Source organism: Cuculus canorus, chromosome 4 (assembly GCF_017976375.1).
Source record: "Cuculus canorus isolate bCucCan1 chromosome 4, bCucCan1.pri, whole genome shotgun sequence".
NCBI lineage: Eukaryota > Metazoa > Chordata > Aves > Cuculiformes > Cuculidae > Cuculus > Cuculus canorus.
This window is the reverse complement of record NC_071404.1, coordinates 66829610-66846300: the sequence shown is the minus strand read 5'-3', so window position 1 is coordinate 66846300 and position 16691 is coordinate 66829610. Positions and strand designations below refer to the sequence as shown.

Genomic DNA, 16691 nt, shown 5'->3' with positions numbered 1-16691 from the left:
CTTATTCATATTGAAATACCTCAAATGTGACCTTATAATTTTTTTTTTTCAAATAAGAATCATAGAATCATTAAGGTTGGAAAAAAATCTCTAAGAACATCCAGTCCAACTGTCAGCCCAACACCACTATGCCTACTAAATCATGTCCTTCAGTGCTATATTACATGTTTTTTGAACATCTCCAGGGATGGTGATTCTACCACCTCCCTGGGCAGCCTGCCCCAATGCTTCACCGTTCTTTCAGGAAAGAAATTTTTCCTAATAACCAATCTAAACCTCCCCTGAAGCAATCTGAGGCCATTTCCTCTCGTCTCGCTATAAAACCCAGACATCATTTATTTACTAATTTATCTTCCTTGATTTCAACATTCCTGAATGTTCCAGTGGTGATAAAAATCTTTAAAACATATTTAATAAAAACTTGAACAGCTTAATTCTAAAATCATTATAAAATCAATTAGAAGCTTGCAAAAAAAAATGTGCTTAATGTAAGATACCCATGGGGCAGAGATGACATGCACCACATAATTTAAAAAAAAAAAGATATTTGAATGGATAAAAATGAAGACTATTTTTCAGGAATAGCAAACGGTCTTTCTACTATTCAACTGCTTGCTAATATTTAAGAAAACTGCTAGGAAACAAAACCGAAGATCACTCTAAACTTTATTTACCAGTTGTCTAAAGGCTTATATTTTGCTTTCCTGACAGAATACAGCTCTCATACCAGAATTTTGCCTGTCATTCTCTGTAACTGAATTTTTCTATTCCCTACTATACGTCTTTTTGCTCTGAAAGAAAAAATAAAGCTTCTGTGAATTTATTTAAGATAAGTTATACTTTAGTGGTTGGCTCCTCCCAACACTTTATCAGTTTTACAAAGAGGCTGATGCTATGGCACTCTGGTATCAGACCACCATCTCAATTCATTTTAGCCAATAAAATCACGTTAGCAGCATTCCAAGCCATAGAAGCCTTAAGAACTCACATTTTCAGAGTCAGCAAAGCAACAGAATGTTTATTGACTTAGATGGGAAATTGTTTTTCCTAACAAATGCATCTAAGATAACTCCCCAAATTTACCATCATTCAAAGTTGCTCAAAACAGGTCTTACAAATGATCACCATCAGCTTTATTCACACAGCTTCGATCAATGAAGACAGAGGCTTACGAAATGGGCAATATTTGTTTGAAGATTTTCAACTTCCAAAAGATATTCCCACTGAAAATTAGGACTCAGATTCTCTGCTCTACAGAAGAGAGTTGTTTTTTTAAAAAAACTATGACAAGAACAAAAATATATCCAGATATTTGGGTACGAAAGAGACGCACAACTCCTCCCACTCTGCTTTGCCATTAAGTATATTGGAATTTTGCTGCAAAACAACTTTTATTTTTAATCCATCATAACTTTTCAAGGACTTCCCATTTTTATTTGGAAGTAGCACGTATCAAGGGTTGGACAAGAGACTTTAGTCTTTTTTATTGCGTGTAATAAACCTTTCATTTTTCTTGTAGAGTAAAACTTGACTGGCATGGGAGGCAGAATAGTAGGTAAAAATAAAAGGAAAACTACTCAGTGTTTTAAAGAAATTTCTGCTTTGAATCCTGTGAAGTGACAGCTTTAATACTTTCTGATATTCAGCTAGCTCCAATGAGAATGAAGGGCAGAGGGAAGGGGGACCGACTCTTTTCTAATACTGTTATATACTGATCTAAATGGTTATATTAAATATATAACAGTACATATATATTTGTGTTATGTATTAGACAATAAACCTTTGTCCACAGTATGTGGAGCTACTGGTGGCTGACAACATGGTCTATATCTTAAAGCTTGTAAGGCCACAAACCTGCCAACACTTAAGCATTTGTTTATACACATCCGAACAGTCCCACTGAATTAATATTTAACGAACAGACAAAAAGAGACAGGGAAGAACAAGTTAAGACATGAAGCTGCCTACACAAAGCAGGAATGCACCTTGTTCCTTCTTCCCCACTAATAGTCCTGGTAAATTCCCTATTTTATTGTGATACCAGCCTGCTGTACTGAATGCAAAGAAAGTATCTACAGAAGTATTTTTCAGTTGCATCCAGACTCCTTTGGAAGTCAGGTTGTGTGGTGGAATGCTTCCAGCACAGAAATGCCCCTTGTCATTTTCCTTCTCTCCCCAGGGTAGTAATTCTTCCACTGGGATCTGGGAGGAAGGCAGATTCTGCACTACTACATCATTCCTTTCACGGAACGAAACCAAACTGTCTCATCTATTGTATGCAAGCCAACGTACAGATAGACAGGGATGTACAACAGGCTGTAAGGCAAGAATCTAATTTATTATAAAATAAATAGGAAGTGTGATTAAACAATGGGAAGAAGCCAGACCGCTAAGTAAACTTAATTGCACATTGGTGTCCCCCTATAAAGAAAATAAATAAATAAAGGGCAGCAAATCCATAGAATCATAGAATAGTTTGGCTTGGAAGGGACTTTAAAGATCATCTAGTTCCCACTCCCTGCCATGGGCAGAGACACCTCCCACTGGATCAGGTTGCTCAAAGCCCCATCCAACCTGGCCTTGAACACCTCCAGTGCCTCACCACCCTCACAGTGAAGAAATTCTTCCTTATGTCGAGTCTACATCTGCCTCTCTCTAGTTTATACCCATTGCCCCTCGTCCCATCATTCCAAGCCTTTGTAAACAGCCCCTCCCCAGCTTTCCTGTAGCCCCTTCAGGTAGTGGAAGGTCGCTATAAGTTCTCCCTGGAGCCTTCTCTTCTCCAGGCTGAATAAGCTCAACTCTGTCTCAGCCTGTCCTCATAACGAAGGTGCTCCAGCCCTCTGATCATCTTTGTGGCCCTCCTCTTGCCTTATCAGCTCCATATCCTTCTTATGCTGAGGATTGCAGAACTGGACACAATACTCCAGGTGATGTCTCACAAGAGAGGAACAGAGGGGCAGAATCACTTCCCTCGCCCTGCTTCTTTTGATGCAGCCCAGGATACCGTTGGCCTTCTGGGCTGTGAGCGCACATTGCCGGCTCATGTCGAGCTTCTCATGGACCAGCACCCCCAAGTCCTTCTCTGCAGGGCTGCTCTCAATCACATCATCCCCCATTGTGTACTGAAAACAGGGATTGCCCCAACACAGGTGCAGGACTTTGCACTTGGCCTTGTTGAACCTCATGAAGTTCGCACAGGCTCACTGCTCCAGCCTGTCCAGGTCCCTCTGGATGACATCCCATCCTTCCAGTGTGGCAACCGCTCCACTCAGTTTGTTGTCATCTGCAGACTTGCTGAGGGTGCACTTAATCTCACTGTTTATATCATTGATAAAGATACTAAACAGCACCAGTCCCAGTCCGGACCCTTGAGGGACACCACTTGTCCCAGATTTCCATCTGGACTTTGAGCCATTGACCATTACTCTCTGAATACGACCATCCAACCAGTTTCTTATCCACCGAACTGTCCACCCATCAAAACCATATCTCTCCAATTTAGAAAGAAGGATGTTGTGGGCGACAGTCTCAAAGGCTTTACAGAAGTCCAGATAGATCGCATCCATTGGTTTTCCGGTGTCCACTCTGTGGTTACCCCATCATAGAAAGCCACTAGATTGGTCATACAGGACTTGCCCCTGGTGAAAACTTTGTGAATCCTCTTCAAATATTTTCTTTTAATTGGCATGGCCTACAAATGTTCCCATTTCCTTCACATTATTAACAAACTACTTGCAAGATAAAAATTAATTCTAGAGGGAATGTTCTGAGGCTAGCAAGACCTCATGGGGCTTCTCAGCTCCTGGGTTCAGGCAAGCACCTGAATATGGTCTGCGTGCTGAGATGAGAGTGCACACCCACCATACGCACCTTGGTGCCTGGGCTCAGCTGGCAGAGCACTCATGGCCAAAAAGCACCCCAAAAAGTCACCCCGCCTGGGCAGGAGGGAGACCAGGGCTGTGGAACATCTGAGGAGGTGTTCCTGCTTTTCAGCTAAGATACAGACCCAGCACTTATCAGTGTATAGTGGCATAATAAAAGTTGGTAAAAACAGCTTATTCAGTGCTATAGTTTGCAGCAAGAAAGGGGTAAGAACTGTGAAAAACTATTACCAATACGTACAGCTTTGCCACTGTGACACCACTGCAGTCTATTGTGTGTGCCTGCACCCCTCCTTTTTTGTTTTTATCTCCTTATTTATTCAGTTAGCAACCCTATTTGAAAGGAGACTACAGGTTACTTCCCCACCCCTTTTGTGAAGCAGAAACTTCTAACTAATGCTAATGGAATCAAATTAATAATTTCCCACCACCACCAGTGATAAAAAATACAAGCACACCAAACTCTGAACTACTAACACAGTACATTTTTATACATACAAACCTGTACGATTTGTTGTCAAGTTCTTTCTTCTAGCAACTGCACGTTTAATTTCCTCTAGGGCAATGCTCAGATCGCGTGATCTCTTTTTATTTTCCTTTTCAGCATACACTAGCCTTTGCTGAAGTTCCAGAAGCTGGCTTTGGTACGTGTGTAAGTCATTGCCTGCAATGAGAACATAATTGCTTCTTAAATTTTGAATTATATGACGAAGTAAAGAGTAAGTTTAAGAATAGGGGACGGTCCAGAAGAAGGCATGACCAGAAGTGGCTAAATAATAATAAAAGAGACTTTTCAAAGTTTATTCATGGAATGAAGAAGTCTGGAAGAGCATTAAGAAGTAGAGTCTAAGGAGCACAACTGGATAAAGGCTTGCACTTGAAGATGAAAACAAGGAAATGACATCCATAACAAGGAAAAAGTCAGTAAAAGACTAGGAGTTACAGGGCAAGGTGCTATCCAGTAAAGCCAAGATTTTTCAGTAAGTAACAAATCTCGATAACCCTTGTCACATTGAAGAGTGTAATTATGTAATGGCTTGTCTTTTGTATAAAACACTAGCAAGATTAAAATCCAGATATTTAAGTATTCAGTCTTCTGAATTCTCATCTACGAGTTAAATAGTGCTTGAAGTCTATTAAGAATTATTAAAAAGGATGGTTATTTGAACTCCTGGGTGTATATATAACTAGACAAGAACTGAATCTGTGCTCTGAATTGAAGGACACCTTCATAATGTATAGCCCATCTTTGATAAAATACTCTACAATCATACTGATATTAGAAACCCTGTGCTCTCAGTCATGGTTATTGGATACATGTTTTGTCCTGCATAGTATTCTCAGATAACGACTACATTATGTTTACAGAAGATCCACTTTCCCAAGAAGCAGAACTTCTAAGTGATCACAGACTATATGCAAGTTTCATACCTATCAGTGCCTTCACTGTGTCATTGCCACATGAATAAAGATTGTTAGACTTGCTAAAGTTAATATAAGGCAATACTTTGATAACATCACTCATTTTGCAAGAGGAAGGAAAAGAAAGCAGAAGGCAGAAGAAGACTTCTGCTTAATTTAATGATGTTTTATACTGCCGCTTATTTAAGTTAAACACTGTTATTTAAACACTTCTATTCCATTTGTGGACTGTGCTGAGTCCCATCCTTGGCAGAATTAACTCACAAGCACCCACCACTGTCTCAGCGAAAATGAATCCCCAGGGGTTCTAGCCGGTAAAAGAACTTTCAGAGCAAAATGAGCAGGCAATACAAATTTGTGATGGCCTTTCAAACTGGAATTCATTTGCATTTTGGATAAAAAGGGATTTTCTTTTCAGTAAACACAAGTCCTTAATTTAATCAATAAATGTATGATTGTAAGACCCTAAAGTTTAAAACATCTAGGAAGAAAGTAGTTAGAAATAAAAAACCATAGAATCACTAGGTTGGAAAGGACCCACTGGATCATCGAATCCAACCGTAAAAAGTGAGCATGTGGTCTGTGGTATTATTATTGGTCTCATTAAAAATTTAAAGTAAGTTTAGAGAAACGCCCATAAAATTAATGCTTCCTAAATTTTTCTGACAGTCTTAAAAATGTTTTGACTTGCAAGAAAGGCATTCATATGTAGAAATATTCTGTACTAAGCAGCTCTGAAGGCTGAGGGAGTTGCGCTTGTTTAGCCTAGAGAAAAGAAGGCTTTGGGGAGACGGTTGAGCAGCCTTCCAGTACTTACAGACTTTTTAGCAAGGTCTGTTGTGACAGGACAAGGAGTAACTGTTTTAAACTAAGGGAGGGTAGATTGAGACTGGGTACATGGAAGAAATTCTTAATAATGAGGGTGACGAGGCACTGGAACAGGTTGCCCAGGGAGGCAGAGGAGGCCCCATCCCTGGAAACATTCGAGGCCAGGTTGCATGTGGCTTTGAGCAACCTGGTCTAGTTAAAGGTGTCCCAGCTTACTGCATTGAGCTTGAAACTAGATGACCTGTAAAGGTCCCTTCCAACCCAAATCATTCTTTGATTTTATTAATGTAAATTTAACATTGTTGAAGGGAGGGGAAAACTGTATTATTTCAGCTGTGTGCAACAAGAAAGTTCTACTTTACTGAACTAGGCTTCCCTAAAAAAAAATCAGAGAATGAACAAATAGATGGAAGGTAAAATGAGGAAACAGATGGCAAGTCCATCTTTTAACTGCAGGGAAAAGGTTGAAATAAATTAACAGTGCGTCACAAAGCTGCAGAGACAGAACCCTAAATGAGTTGAATTCTTGAAGCACCTAAGGAAGACCTCTTTCATCAACTACTATGTGAGAATACACTTCCTCGTTTTATGGGGTTTTTTTTCCCCACAGCTGTTTCCAATGCCATAATCCAATCTTTAGCTTTTTGCTTTAGAATATATATGAATAAAATGGAAGCAGAAGTTTAAACCTGACTTAGGTAACTGACAGGCATTAATAATTCTGTTTTTACACCAAGGAAGAGAGTCCAAACATAGCACCAATGCATGTAAATGTGGTGAAGATTTATCTTGCAACTCCAAGACAAATTCAGGGCTATAAACTAAAGATACAGTAATGGATGTGCATTTTTCTTTAAAATCCAATTGTCTTTATTAGCAATTAGATAGCATTAAGTGCCAAGAAAAAGTGGAGGTTTAACCTCCATGTTCTTCTGGAAAGACGCAAACAACAAACACAAGCCCCAAATCTTTCCAAAGGCTGTTCCACTGACATTTCCATTGATGTAATAGCAAAAAATTTTGCTAAACTAAACTAAAATTCCCCTCAGTACAACTAACTCTGTTATAGGAGGAACGGGTAAAGAAATTGCAGATGAATAACAATATCATAGTCCTTCTCTTCACAATTCTTTCAGCTATCCAGCGTCAGCTTGACTCAAAACTAAGGCATTACTATCAGGCTGACATTTGGGTAAGCACCAAGTAATTGTAGTTTTATGTGCTTAGTTACAGGTGAGCCTACTGAAATAGCATAGACAGCTCTCTCAAACAGAAGGTCAATACTCAGCTACCACTAAGCGCTCCCAAACAAGCCAGCATTTGTAATCGGCCTTATCTATTTCTTCAGGCCAGAGGAGGGAAACCACTTTTTTGAGTCTTTCAGAATTCAAGCCTCTGTTCGGTTAGTAGAACAAGATTCTTAGTATTAGCAGTTGCTTATCTTATTCAATTTAGACAGCTGGGAAAGCATAGGTTTGACAAAAGGAATGTAGTATTCACTCACCCTTAGCAAACAATGAGACTATTATAAACATAAATAGTTTGAAATAGAACATTAAATATTCTAAGCATTATTAGAGCATATGTAAATGAGCAATATTAACTATTAGTAAACCTTTGGCAAAAAATGTGTTTGGAAAGAACTACTGAACTTATATTTTGCTGTGCAATGAGGTACTGTCATGAACCATATTTATTACTGCTGTAATTATTGCAAGCTGAGAAGATAGAAGCATTATGTAGCTAAAAATCCATAAATAGTTATTAAGTTTAAACCTATTTTACTGTGCGGGTGGAAAGTATTGCTCTCTAAGTATCTAAGGATCTACACAGAACTAAATCAGCTCCTTGCAATAGCTTGCTTGGGAAGAAGCAGACAGGGCGTTTTCAAAAATACAGCTCACTGGCAAGGAGGAACAGGAGAAATGAGCTTCGGTTGTATCACGAAACACTGTCTGTCCGCAGCGATAGCCTGACTTGGCAACACCTTATCTACCAACGGTGCTGCCAGCAGTGGAGAGTGTCAGGATAAAACCAGAAAATAGTGAGCTGAAGACGTATGGCAGAAGTACAAGTAAATTAAGGTAAAGGCTTCTTTACCCCTGGGTGAGCTGCAGATGAATCACTATGCTGGGCTAAGGAATACCTACGAGGAGATGTCAGTGAGACTACACTGGCTACAAGATGGGAGGAAGAACCCCAACCAACAGCCCGACTCGGTGATAGCACTCAAAGCTTCTGCAACGAACTCTCAGCTGTACTACAGCACTTGCCCAGGGAAGCTGTGGCTGCCCCATCCCTGGTGTTCAAGGCTAGCTTGGATGGGGCCTTGGGCAGCCTGATCCAGTGGGAGGTGTCCCTGCCCATGGCAGGGTGGTGGAATTAGATGATCTTTAAGGTCTCTTCCAACCAAAACTATTCTATGATTCTATGATTTCCTCTGAGTGTTAACTACACACGGCCATATATACTTACTGATACTGTAATTCTAAGACGGCAATACTTAACAAGGGTTTTAAATGCAACCTTGTGTTATCTCCTACTAGATACATATATATAACTTTCTGCAACGGAAACTGAAGCTGTTTAGAAATGACACCGATCTCTAAAGCAAACACTCATTCTGAAAGTCAAGCAATCATTTATCTTAGCTCTACAGACACATATTTCCTATTATTATAAATGCTACCAGTTTTATAATCAACAGATTTCTGGGAATATCTAAGAGCTGTAGAACAATCCATCACTATCACCTCGTTCAAAGAATAAAAGAAAATAAAAGGAAAATTGGGAGTGGCAAAAAGGAGCGAATATAACACCCCACTGTCTAGCAGTGACTCTCGTTCCTATTTCTTGAATACAAGCTACACTGCTTATTGTACCTAAAGACTCTTTAGAAACTGAATTTTGGTTAATGCCCTCTTTAAAAGAAAACTGTATAAGCACACTAACTGCAAAAGATCTTGTCATACTTGGATTCATTGCTTGTTGTTCGGGTTAACGAAGCATATTAAACCACCGAGGCATGCATTGCACTAATAATTGCGGTGGTTTGTTATCTTCCCGTAACTGATCTAAAACAGAGAGACCTTTCTAAATCTTGTTACATGCTTCACAAGCTTGGGGTTTGATTTCTCAGAGTAAGGAGGGGAAAAAAATCCCACAAACAATGTCTCTGTCTTAGTTCAGAACAGCCAGTTCTTACGCAAACACTTCAACAACGTGCTAAAGTCTAAGGGTATTTAAGCACCTTTCCAAGTAAGGATGCCTTCCTGAATTTGTTCATGATCTTTAAATAATTTGTTTATAGGTTATAGCACAGAATTATTCATGTCTCCCAACAGGTTAAGAAACAGCCAAGAAAAACAGAAGCCAGAAGCCACTTCACCTGCACCGAGTACATTCACCCATTATGTTTAATGTTCGTCAGAACCAAGGTAGCTTCAATTGTTGAGCTTAAAGCATAGGACACGGCACATCTCAAGGCATATCTTAAATCCTCAGGAGCCATTGAAGTCAGTCAGCGCTGAAGCTGGTTTATTTCACACCGCTGAAAAGGGAAGGTTAAACGAGCAGCTTAAGAAGCTTTTAACTGTTCCCACTCATCTGCCCTGTCTATGCCTCAACGTCAGCTGGGCTGCAGGGTCTATTGCTATGCTGGAGGCTACAAGGAGGAGGAGAAGATTAATTTCAGTCAGGCACAATTCTTAGCCAGCTAGCCAAAACCTGGCTGTGATGCTCCAGTAGCAAACACGCAGGCTTGGTAAGCCAAAGCACAGGGCTCAACACACAGTGAGGACTCTCACCATGTTTTTATAGCGCTATAGCTCCTAAGCAGAGGAACCAGGGAGCAGTATGTCCTGCCAGCGTGTCTACTTGTCTTTGACAGTATCCACATCAGGAGCTCCAGACAGTGGAGAGACACTGCATTAACCCAGTGACATAGAAAAGCAGTGTGCCCGCAATTTATGGGGGAAGTTAGGGATCCTTAGGCCCATACGGAGGATGTACTAGGAAGAGAATCAGCATTGCTTTCCAGTATTAAAACAAACACCTTACAACCTTAAAGGCTGGTCAAAATTAATAACTGAGTCTTAAAAACACATTAAAGAGTATAATGAACATGGACTCACTATTGCATTTGGCACAGAATACTTTTTACTGAACCTTCCACATACAGCATCTAACTGAAAATAGATAAGCAAATTTGCTTCAAAGAAAATACAACTTAAGTTCTAATGATATTTTCTTAAATGGTGGCAAACAATCCTCATTTTAGATCCCAGTCTTTTCCTATATCAGAGCGTAGTGAAAAGTGACCTTAAAACATTCAGTCAGACCACCACTATGTGGGAAAGCAATACTATTAAAATAAGTGGAAAAATGTATAAACTGAATGGAAATTTCACACTGTTTGCCCATAACTGGTATAATTTGGTTTTAAGATAGTAATGTTAGTAACAAGATATAGGTTGTTAATAGCAGTGGAAAATTCTGATTTGAATATGGCCTTTATCAGATAAATAAAACATACTCATTTGCTTCAAGCAATGGTTATTGCTTCATTCTGGTTAGTATTTAAAACTTTTTTACTGTACTCCCTGATGTAACAACAATCGTTCATTTATACGTGCATTTAATTAAATGCCTAGCCACACTAACGAAAGTATTTCTGGATAAAACTGTGTTCCTCAAGACTCAGAGTGCAGCATTAGGAAAGCGTGAAGGTCATATGTTTACACTTGCTTGAGTACAGGTTGTGATGAGACACTGCACAGCAAACAAAGAGAGGTCTGAAATGTTCCTGATCCCTTTCTGTATGAAACCCAACAGAAACTAGTCTCATTTGTACCTGAATCTTTACAGGATTTATGACTCAGTTCCTCTACTTTTGAGGACAAGGCAGCCACTATTCTGCCCTAAGTAACTGCAAGAAGCAGGAGGCTCTTAGTTCAGTAAAATACACATTTAAAAGCCAGTACAACTATACAGCTTTTGTAAGCCTTGGATACAAATTTCAAGATAAAATTTGGGATTAGTAAATACTAAGTTTAAGTCCCATTTGAGGTTGTTGCATTGGGGTTTTTTTATACCTAAACACAGAACTCTGTGAGGAAACCGAGTATGTCATCAGTGGAACAGAGACTGGTCCACGCTGGGCATTTTGGCCACATCCTGGCTGCATGTTGGGGCAAAACCTGGATGTGCAATACACTTGACTCAGCATGCACATATTAACATATTTGGATGCGTATGACATCATATTTTAGCATTATTTTCTCCTAACTTCCAAACATAGCTTTGTTCTAATTTACTTGGATAAAGTATCCCACAAATTTAGGTAAAGAGGGCAACAACACGTTACAAATCTGGAGAGATCTAATCTTTTAGCCCTTAAAAGCAACATGAGAAGACGTGTTGCCATGTGAGGTGATCTGAGTGACTTCACTGCTGCAATTTCTAAAAAAATCGTTTTCATTCAGCCAAGACACTAAAGTTTCTTTATATTCAGGAATAGCTTTTCCTCCTACTATATGTATGTTCATAACGAGTTTGTAATGCACTCGTGCCTTCTGTTACTATTTTTTAAGCTTTGCTACCTCCTTACATTTGCTTTCTTATTTTCAAACACCTGTGGTATTTATTGTGATTAATATTTACATGGAAAACTAGCTAAAAACGTGTGAGAAAATCACTACATATATTGTAAGTTGTATACTACTTTCCATAGCTACAATTCCATATGTAGAGTATTTATATTAGAACACACACTTTCGGACAGGTGCATTAACAACAGGATTGTAACTCGGTTGCGCAACAGTAGGAACACCTGCATCATCCGGATAACAGCCTTTCCTATCCCCAGACGCAACTCTTTGCTTCACACAGGTTTTGCTTAGGGGCTGGGGAGGGACCAAAAAGCTCACAGCAAAACCATGCAGGACGTGGAACAGGTATTGTTACAGCCATCCATCGGATTATTGGCTAATAGCAGCCCATGTCTGCAAATGCTCTATAGGATGTTGAAGGAATCACCATGCAAGTTTAGACAGACGGTATTAGGTTTAGCTGAAATCTGGGGAGATTGTCTCCGTAATTACTTTTATCTCTCTTTTTTTTCCATCCACAAAATTATCAACAAAATTATTTAAAATGAAACCTCTGCTTATAAAGCAATGGAAAAAGTGACGACGAGAATATCCTCGTAAGGAGAGTTCAAGCGTATACAAAATTATCCACGATAGCTGAAGTCTATTGACTTCGGTAGATTCTGAACTTTCGTTTTTAAGCGCACGGGTGATGCAGGATCATCTTCCCTGCCTTGCCAGTTCAAGGTACCTGTACTCGAGTTAAGTCACACCTGCAAATCAATGCTCAGGCTGCACTGAGTAGTTAGAAGCAGTACCAAACAGGCAAATATTTACTGCTGCCACTGACAGCAAACACATTTCAATTCAAATCTCTCAAATTAGTCCTGCATAAGGTCTTTAAAGGTTGCTGTTTAAAGCTATTGATTTTCATTTGCACAGAAACCAGGACAGCCAATACCCGATTTACACTTCACGGGCTAAAAGGCTCCGAGACTTCAGACAAACTGAACACTGTTTTACAGAGCTGGTCTATACTTTTCATACTGTGGAAGTACTTAAGCCCACTAGGCTAGAGCTGGGATGCCCTGTCCTGGTTGAACAACAAACAAAAAAGATTAATTGGCACCCCAACATCCCTACAATCCAAGAAACTATAACTAGATAAAAAACAGTGGGAATATCAGACTATTGCTGCTTAGCGCTATACACTATCAAAGATTAATAGCAGCCTAAATGCTTTAATAGGCAAAGCAGAGAGTGAAAGTGAAGCAAGAGAAGATTTAACAAGTGTGTGGAAGAAAATGAGCCAGAGAAAGTTAGACAAATTAGTGGAAAAAGAGAGGAGCTGACAAACTGAGACAGTACCTGACCCCTCAGTAACAGGTGGAATAAGTGAAAAGGGCATTAGAAAATGAACACTGCAGTTCAAGATGCAGGAAAAGCGGGACCTCCTGTAGGCTCTCAGTGGAGAGGCAAGGTCAGCAGCGTGGATGGTGGAAGGTTTAACGATATCTAAGCATAGGTATCTGCCTGTTTAAAAGACTAATTTCAAACCACCTTCTCAGATATAGTCTGTGACAAAACCAGAACATTAGTTGGCTTGTTTCCGAAAGGGGGGAAAAAAATGGTAACAACATAAGGCTGTTCCTTTGTTGGTTTTTTTTTTTTTCTGATAAGTAGACGGCTTCTATCTCGTAACACCACTCAGGAGCAAAGACTATCTTTCCAGCAAAATAATCTTAACACAGAAGTCACTCACCACATGCTGTTACATCCTCCTGCAGTTACTAGTATCAGCTCTTTTATTTACACATTTGTGAGATTTACCAAGCTTAAGAGTGAATATGGCCCCGAACACAATGTATTTATATTTGTAATGGTTAAAAGCTTGTGAAGAGAGCAGGTGCTAGTAATAATTAGGAAAATGATCCCATCTGAGAAGAATTAGTAGCTCTATTTACTGTAGAGGAGGAGACAAATGTGGAAACAGTAAGGGTAAAACACCACATATACATATACGCCACAACACATATTATAGAAAAAAAAAAACCCACCAACCCCCAAAAACAACAGAAATATCCCATATCAAAACACCTCAGCACGGAACACCAGCAGAGCAAGTAGAGGCTGAATGAAAATGGAATTTCAGCAACAAGGCGTCACCACGTACAAGTCACAAGATAACAAGGTGACCGGGGTGGTAACTGCGGATGGGACAAATGCTTTCATTCTATCATGTCTTGGATCTTAGTTTCTTGCCGCACCCTGCTTTAACTTCTGTTCCACCTTCCCCACTCCTAGCAGGACCGCTACTGAGTAAAGTGTCAAGTGCTGCAAGATAAGCAACCAAGTAGATGACAAGAAATGATAAGGCAGAAGGATCATCACTGTCTTGACTCTATTCAGTATTCCATTGTGAAGCCAAGATCTCTACTGCTGCTTCCATTTGTTACATTTGTTACATTTGAAACAATTAATATAAATAAATTACCAACTCGTTGGAGTTCTGTGCTCATCCTAGAAATTACTAATTGTCTTATTCTAATTCTAAGCACCTATAAAGCCAGAACTTTTGTAAAGGCAACCTTTATAAATGCCAGACTATTATACAGGAAGCACTTGAAAATCCACTCTCTTGCTGTCACACCAACTAAACTGTCACAAAACAAATCACATCTGCAGGACTCAGAAGCGTTACTTAGTGAGATCATAGAATATCAGAATGGGTTGACTTGGAAGAGACCTCAAAGACCATCCACTTCTAACCCCCTGCCATGGACAGGGACACCTCCCACCACATCAGGTTGCTCAACCTGGCCTTGAACACCTCCAGGACAGGGCATCGAGCAACTTCTTTGGCAACCCGTGCCAGTGCCTCACCACCCTCACAGGAAAAAAATTCTTCCTTAAATTTATTTTCAGAAAGTAGTATGAGTTTTATCTTTCCTGTGTAGGCTCCGAGATTCTTAGACATGGCTTTCTGTAGATCTATCCAACTGATGCCACCTACATCACCTATTCAGAAAGGACTATGGAATTTTAAAGTTTATAAATAAAAAAAGATAAAAACTCTGGTATTTTTCCTCTGGACTGACCATGGTGTTCTGGTGCTGGAAAACTACACATGGAAAAGGGTCTGTACATAAGACACAAATATGGCTGCAGAATGGAAAATGCTGCTTTGTCCTCCCTAGTACTCAAACAGGTAAAAAACGGACTGCCACAGCAATCACCTTTAGACTTGTTCTTGCCATCCTAACACAGAACAGTTGTTAGGAACTGTTATTAAAATTGCTTATTAAATTTAGGTTGGTTTTGTTTAACCAGACAGGTTTGACCCTCTGGCATGACCCTGCAGGCTGTCACACAAGCGCGTAACTCATTGCGCATCAGCCGTGACCCCAGATGAGACCCCCACACCCCAACCCGCACTTCTCCGTTCCTTGCTCCCCAGCACAGGGTCTCAGGAGGGCAAACCCCTGAGCCACGGAGCGTGGGCACTGGGAGGGGTTGGAGCCACGAGCCGGACAGATGCACCACTGGCATTAAATGAACAAAACACTAATTACCACTACTTGGACTGAACAGCACCTGCTTTACGTGCTGGAAGCACGCAGCCTCTGCTGGCCGCAGCCAGGTTTTTCAGTTTGCTGGTGCCAGGAATACTGAAAATACTGGCAAATAAAACTCTTAAGACTCATTTTGGAGTTTTAGAAAGCGAGCATCCTTTATCGGGCTGGGTAACACGAGGGAGTGATCTCCGTCAATCGTGTGCAGCGAGACAAGAGCTGACACAGAATGGATTTCCCACTGACAGGCACATGGATAAAATATCCCAGAAGTTTTATGCATATTCTGTCACTTCCAAAGGACTAATTTTAAGGTTTCTATGAACTTCCCAACAGCTAAACCTCTCGCTGATGGGAGCTCTGGAGCCAGCTCAGCCTGCCCTTGTCTTTGAGATAGGGAACGGCTGCAAACAGAGGGGATGGCAGCAGAGACACCTGTTCAGCACAGATCACACTGCATACAAGGCGGGATCATCTCCAAAGAATAAACGTTATCTGGAAAATCACTGCTTGAAAGAAACCGTGCTGTTAATACAAGAAGTAGTTACTAGTGCAAGAAGCGGGATATTTTTTATTTAAGCTGAAGTAGGCTTAAAGTTTCATCTAAGTAACTGTATTTTTTGAAAGTCAGACAGAATGTCCCTTCCCACTTACATGCAGATGTATTAATTTTCCCAGAATCTTATGCATAGTCTGTTAATTCCCAAGGACTAATTTTAATGTTGTTACGAACTTCCCCAGAGTCAAGCCTCTCGCTGATGGGAGCTCTGGAGCCAGCTCAGCCTGCCCTTGCCTCTGAGAGGGGGAACGGCTGCAAACAGAGGGGATGGCAGAAGAAGAGAGACAGATCACACCGCACACAGGGCATGATCATCTCCCAGGAACGAATAGTGTCTGCAAAAACACAGTATTTAAAAGAAAACATGCTGTCAGAGAAAGAAATGCTATCAGCCATTCCGCCTAGCTTTCACAAAAATACAATTACTGAGATGAAACTTTAGCTTAAATCCAATTAATTCGCTTCTTGCCACGGGAACCACCGTCTCTCACCTTGGCTGCCCAGCCACGCCGCCAACCAGAGCAGGGGCAGGGCTGCTCCCAGGCACAGCCATGCCAGCAGCGGGCACTGCCGCAGCCGCATCTCCCGCGGGGCTCTGCCCGCAGCAGCCCAGCTCCCCTACTCCTCCTTCTCCTGCCGCCCGGCAGGCGGGGCTGCCCCGACACAACCCGCCCGCCCCCCTCTGCCAGCCCTCCTCCAGCTCCGGGCAGCGCTGATCCTACAACAAGTAGTTATATTTTACCAAAAAAAAACCCCAAACAAACAAAACCCGAAATATCTTGATTTCAGAGAATCATAGAATCACCAGGTTGGAAAGGACCCACTGGATCATTGAGTC

The 16691-nt window shown here is 40.7% G+C and overlaps 1 protein-coding gene across 3 annotated transcripts in view; it reads right to left on the bottom strand.

The window, feature by feature from the left end:
• MGAT4D (MGAT4 family member D) overlaps positions 1 to 16482 on the bottom strand; it is a 46430-nt gene extending 29948 nt beyond the window's left edge. For all 3 annotated transcript variants that reach the window (XR_008449783.1, XM_054066125.1, XM_054066126.1), the window contains exons 1-2: positions 16345 to 16482; positions 4387 to 4548 (exon numbers count right to left, since the gene is read on the bottom strand). Coding sequence is in view for 2 of the 3 variants with exons in the window: in XM_054066125.1 (XP_053922100.1) it covers positions 4387 to 4548; positions 16345 to 16435 (253 nt within the window). In the remaining variant the exon portion in view is untranslated. The remainder of the gene's footprint in view (positions 1 to 4386; positions 4549 to 16344) is intronic.
• Positions 16483 to 16691: the final 209 nt, after the last annotated feature.